This window comes from Gobio gobio (assembly GCF_949357685.1).
Source record: "Gobio gobio genome assembly, chromosome: 8".
NCBI lineage: Eukaryota > Metazoa > Chordata > Actinopteri > Cypriniformes > Gobionidae > Gobio > Gobio gobio.
In genome coordinates this window covers 33,683,531-33,689,530 of record NC_137114.1, presented here as the reverse complement: position 1 = coordinate 33,689,530, position 6,000 = coordinate 33,683,531, and the positions used below count along the sequence as shown (strand labels likewise).

The 6,000-nt window shown below is 37.8% G+C and overlaps 1 protein-coding gene across 2 annotated transcripts in view; it reads right to left on the bottom strand.

The window, feature by feature from the left end:
* Nucleotides 1–1,056: 1,056 nt before the first annotated feature.
* Nucleotides 1,057–6,000, bottom strand: part of drd2a (dopamine receptor D2a) — a 52,547-nt gene continuing 47,603 nt past the window's right edge. Inside the window, exon 8 of one of the 2 annotated variants that reach the window (XM_079823957.1) lies at nt 1,057–2,416. In XM_079823957.1, the coding sequence (XP_079680083.1) occupies nt 2,229–2,416 (188 nt within the window). In that variant the 3' untranslated portion in view covers nt 1,057–2,228. The remainder of the gene's footprint in view (nt 2,417–6,000) is intronic. The other variant, XM_079823958.1, reaches the window with a different exon arrangement.

Here is a 6,000-nt window from a genome sequence, read left to right as displayed (position 1 = left end):
ATAAGATATTTGACATAAAAGATGTTTACATATAGTTCTTAATATTGAGTCTCCTTACCTGGATGACTGTTTTTTTTTTTTTTTACCTTGTTTGTCCTGAGCAGTTCAACTGCCCAATGTTCTTCAGAAAAAACCTTCAGGTCCTGCAAATTCTTCAGCATCTTTCGCACATTTGAACCCTTTCCAGCAGTGACTGTATGATTTTGAGATCCATCTTTTCACACTGAGGGACTCAAACACAACCTCTAAAAAAGGTTGAAACATTCACTGATGCTCGAGAAAGAAACATTAAGAGCATTAAGAGCCAGGGGTGAAAACTTTTGAACAGGATGAAGATGTCCAAATTTTCTTTATTTTGTTTAAATATATATATATATATATATATATTTTCATTTAGTACTGCTCTTCGGAAGCAACTGAAGATACTTACGTGTTTCCCGGAAGACAAATTTAGTACAATTTACTTAATCTTAGTAAATCGATCATCAAATTCAAAACGTTTTTAACCCCCAGAAAGAACATTAGGCAGTTTAACTCCTCAGTACAAACATGGGACTCCAGAACAACCATCGTGGATCATCCAACGACACACAGTATTAAGAATCTAACTTTAGAACTGGGTAATTTTTATAAATTATATTCAGCTATTTTTTTTATTTTTAAATGTAAACAACTTTTATGTAAAGTATCTTATTCAGGACCGTACTAAATAAAAAATAAACATGCATTTTGTATGATCGCTCTTATTTTGTTAAAATTATTCACATTTTCACAGATTCTGCAAAGGGTGCGTAAACTTTTGAGAATGACTGTAATCTGTATATGGATTCTAACAAGATGTGCATCTGGACCACACAAAGTTTGTGTGGCCCTGAGTTTAGCAGTGTAGTGGTGTGTGCATAGCCAACAAAAATCAGTGTGTCGATCATCAGCTGTGTCCACAGATGGTTGCCATGGGGCTAATGTCATTGTGTTGTCCACGGAGCATGCATTCATATCAAACGTTCTGTGCCACATCTTTTGAGTCAACCCTCAGGCAAGAGAGGAACTTTGTTTAGGCTCCAGTGTTCTTTTATTCCATAAAGTTTGCAGGAAAGTCTTTCGCCGGAGTTCTCACAAGGTTTACGATGATGAACAAACAAAGATCGTGATATTGAATAGCAGATATTGTAGCTTTATATCACTAAAACATCTGTCTTGAACCGGCAGTGCACAATTACTTTATTCATACAAGCCTATATCATTGTGCAACATACATCTCATGAAAACATGCATTACAGTGCAACGGCAGGCCCATCACATTCAAGGTGTGTCATATAAAGCATGAAAAGCTACGTATATAAACATAATAAATAGTCAATTGGAACCTTAAATTAAATGTACACTCATTTTGCTGACACATTTGCTCTCATCCATCCACACAAACCAATCCTCAGGGACTGGAAGCAGTGTATCCTTATTCTCCCCTTTCAATCCATCAGTATTATCTTATCTTGCCGAAAAAGGAACCGAAATGGTTGACAAACGACGGTCAAGGTTGTTATGTTTGAAAATCTTCGCATTTTACTGAAATGATATACTTTGCTTTTTTGAAATGTTAAATCAACTTTGCTGTAGGCGTGATACAAATGACCTGGGTGAATGTATTAAGGTTTCTGCTTGCTGTTAGTTGCTGAGAGAACATCTAACAAACATATTATAAATGTGGGACAATGTTGCAGACACGACTGGCATAAATAAGCTTTTCAACAGAAATAAATTACAACCTCCATGCAATGCATATAGGCTACTACAAAGCATCTTTTTGTGTCACAGTACTGCATGTACTACCACGGTTTAAAATTTCCACCTACTGTAGCTGCATTTAGGTTTTGAGCAAATAATCAAATCAAGAAAAATAATACTGACAAACAGATAAGCAAAGGCATTGCTTTTTTTGTCTGTGCTGTAGATACTGCTTAAGAAGCCCCATCTCCTCTAGGGGTTTTCATATGCATTTTTCTTTTCTTTTATGGGCGATATGATCTTGGAACAAAATCACTTTTATAATACAGACAATTTATATACATTCCTTTAGTTTTAATCTCAGTGAAATGCAAGAGATGCAGCCCCCAGGGCATAGTCCACGTGGGATCTGATTTTGATTCTTTAAATAAAGTTTTACAGTGTGTCCACTGCAGATGAGGTATTATTTCCATCCCTTCTGCTCCATTGAAGTGAGTTCTCTCTCAACAGTGTAGAATCTTAATAAAAGCTTTGCGAAACTCAATGTTGAAAGTGGTGTATATGATGGGATTTACTGCACTGTTGACGTAGCCCAACCACGTAAAAGCGGTGTAGAGTTCAGGAGGGACGTGCCAGTAAGTGTTCACAATGTGTGTGATGAAGAACGGCAGCCAGCAGATGATAAATACACCTGAAAATAAAGCAGACAAAGATGTTGAAGAAAATATTTGGGTGAGCAATGTTAAGAAACTGTGCTTTAGAATTGAAAACATGTATAAAATGTTTCACTCAGAGGTTTTGCAGAGGCATGTTTTTAATTTTGTGTAATATTGTGTAGCTCACTAAAACAATATATGAAGACTGCAAAAGCCTCTAAGTCCGTCTGACGTTTTTCTTTAAAATTAGGATTTCTGCCAGGCTTTATGTATACGTTTCTACCTAAGCCCCAGTAATTCTGAAAGGACTGAGGCTGGGATTTAGTGGGCTTGAGGTGAAAGTATTTAATGAACGTATATGGTGTGCGGAGAGCATTCACTCAGTATTGTTATCTCATTTTTGACCGAGATGGCTTTTAGAGGCTTTTGAATTGGAAGTCTTCATATATATATATATATATATATATATATATATATATATATATATATATATATATATATATATATATATATATATATATATATATATATATATATATATATAATTACGGCTACAGTCTGTAAGTTTTGCCTTTTTGTAACCATCTCTGTTTGAAACCTGCAATCGTAGTTATTTGCAGAATTATTGTCTTTACGTGGGTTGTGCATCGCGCGTGGATGAATCTAATGTTTTGATGTGTATGTGTGGCTGTTAGGGGTGTAACGGTACACAAAACTGACGGTTCGGTACGTACCTCGGTTTTGAAGTCACGGTTCGGTACAGCAGTTTTACAAAATTGCTTTTTATTTATTTTTATTAAACAGTGGTTTACTGAAAAAGAAAAAAAAGTGTCTGTCCTTGAATTAATTAAATTATAACTAAAATTTTATTGAAGATATTTCTGTAAATTATATAGGGAGCCCTTACTTGCACATTAATATTAAAGGTTAACAACAGAGCCCAAACTATTAGCCTAAATTCAGTTGCTATTAATTTTTAGGTATAATAATCAACACTCAAATAACACATTGTATGCAAACATGTAAACTTCACATAAGGCAGTTTTTGCATTAACTTCTAAATCTAATTATAAAATAGTTTTTTTCTCCAATTCGTTGTTGAAATATAATAATTTATAGCCTACACAATGTCTGTCATTTTCATGACAGGTTTATTTAACATGCATGAAATAATCGACATCCCTAACAGGTTAAGCAGAATATAATGAATATAACGGCTAATATAGAGCATATATTTAGTGAAAGAGTTGATTTCTCTAGTGAATAAAATTCTGTGGACACTGAATGACTGCCTGAGGTAAATGTGATGCTAACGTTACATGACATTGTTTAGTTTACAAGCAGTTATATTGACGTCTTTCCGCCGTAGAAACAACGATTTAGCGATTACACCACATATTATACATGACAGTAAGTTGTAATGTATCCTCAGCATACCTTCAGATGGTCATTCATGTTTATTCTTTAGGAAGACGATTGCCTTCACAGATGATGGCGTTCGTGCGCGTGCGTGTTGCGTGGCCGCTTGAACTGTGATCAGTGATCAGTCACGCCACATAGAGCGTCAAAACGGCAGTTTTCGTTTTAATTTCATGATAAAATGTACTGAATACTTAATATGTTCGTGTGGGAACTCGGATTGAATCGTGTTCCGCGCTTAAAAACAAGCTGACTGTTAACTGTTAAACATTGCACTCGGAAACCGTTCGGTACAGGCGTGCACCGAACCGAAAGCCCTGTACCAAAACGGTTCGGTACGAATACGTGTACCGTTACACGCCTAGTGGCTGTCAGTCACAGCACCTTGTGGATACTGTACTTCGGAATCACAGATTCTTGAAAGTACAACAAAAAAAAGAATTTTCCCAGCAAAATGTTATCTGACCAAGTAAGTTACATGTCTGCCACTTGAAACCAACTAAGAAAAAACAATAAATCGTGCTACCAATAATAGCTTAGCTCATATCACATCAAACTGTGCAAATTATTATTATTGTTATACTTTGTTCTCAAATTGTTAATGTTAACAACACCAGCATTGCGTGACTGTGTGTATTTAATGTGTATTAGCGTTGCCTGTAGATTTCAATTTCCGTACAGTCTAATCTTTTGCTTTTGACTACAGGTGAATCTCCAGTTGTTATAATAACAACTGTTACTATAAATTATTATTATAAATGATCCTGCAGCATCCTCACATGGGATACTACTACTAGCCGGGCTCCTTCTTTATATATACAGACGTGACGTAATGACGCAAAGACATGCTCAAATTTCCCCACTAAAATCCACCAGTACCACTCAAATTATAACACATTATAACCCCGCTTTTTTTTTACCAGCGCTGTTTTTCGGGAATAATTTTTTCAATTTATTTTTAAGATGTTAAAAATAAGTCCTTGTTAAAGAGTTATAAGCCATGAACCAAGACAATCAGCTACAAGGTTAATCACACACCACTACAAGATTTGATTTGAAGCAAAAAAAGTACTTGAAAATCAGACAAAAAGACAAACTTACATAACGCTTCTTAACAGCTTCAGTGAGGGAAAGAACTACAATCCCATGAAGCATTGTGAACAGCATAATCAAATTATTGCCTTTCGGCGGTGGACAGGGGTCAGCATGGGCATCCTGACTGGTCTGCAGCTATGCAGCCCCATACGCAACAAACTGTGTTGTACTGTGTATTCTGACACCTTTCTATCAGAACCAGCATTAACTTCTAGAGCAATTTGAGTTACAGTAGCTCGTCTGTTTGATTGGACCACACGGGCCAGCCTTTGCTCCCCATGTGCCCCAATGAGCCTTGGCCACCCACGACCCTGTCACCTGTTCACCACTATTCCTGTTCCCTCCAACTTTCTGCAGTCAATAGCTACAGACCTACAAACTTCATGTGGCCTTCAGATTAGCTCAAGAACAGTGCGTAGAGAGCTTCATGGAATGGGTTTCCATGGCCGAGCAGCTGCATCCCAGTCTTACATCAAGTGCAATGCAAAGCGTCGGATGCAGTGGTGTAAAGCACGCCGCCACTGGAGTCTAGAGCAGTGGAGATGTGTTCTCTGGAGTGACGAATCACGTTTCTCTGTCTGCCAATCCGATGGACGAGTCTGGGTTTAGCGGCTGCCAGGAGAACGGTACTCGCCTGACTGCATTGTGCCAAGTGTAAAGTTTGGTGGAGGAGGGATTATGGTGTGGGGGTTGTTTCTCAGGGGTTGGGCTTGGCCCCTTAGTTCCAGTGAAAGGAACTCTTAATGCTTCAGCATACCAAGACATTTTGGACAATTTCATGCTCCCAACTTTGTGGGAACAGTTTGGGAATGGCCCCTTCCTGTTCCAACATGACTACGCACAAGTGCACAAAGCAAGTTCCATAAAGACATGGATGAGCGACTTTGGTGTTGACTGGCCTGCACCTCAACCTGAAAGAACACCTTTGGGATGAATTAGAGCAGAGACTGCGAACCAAGCATTCTCGTACAACATCAGTGCCTGACCTCACAAATGCGCTTCTAGAAGAATGGTCAAATATTCCCATAAACACACTCCTAAACCTTGTGGAAAGCCTTCCCAGAAGCGTTGAAACTGTTATAGCTGCAAAGGGTGGGCCAACTCC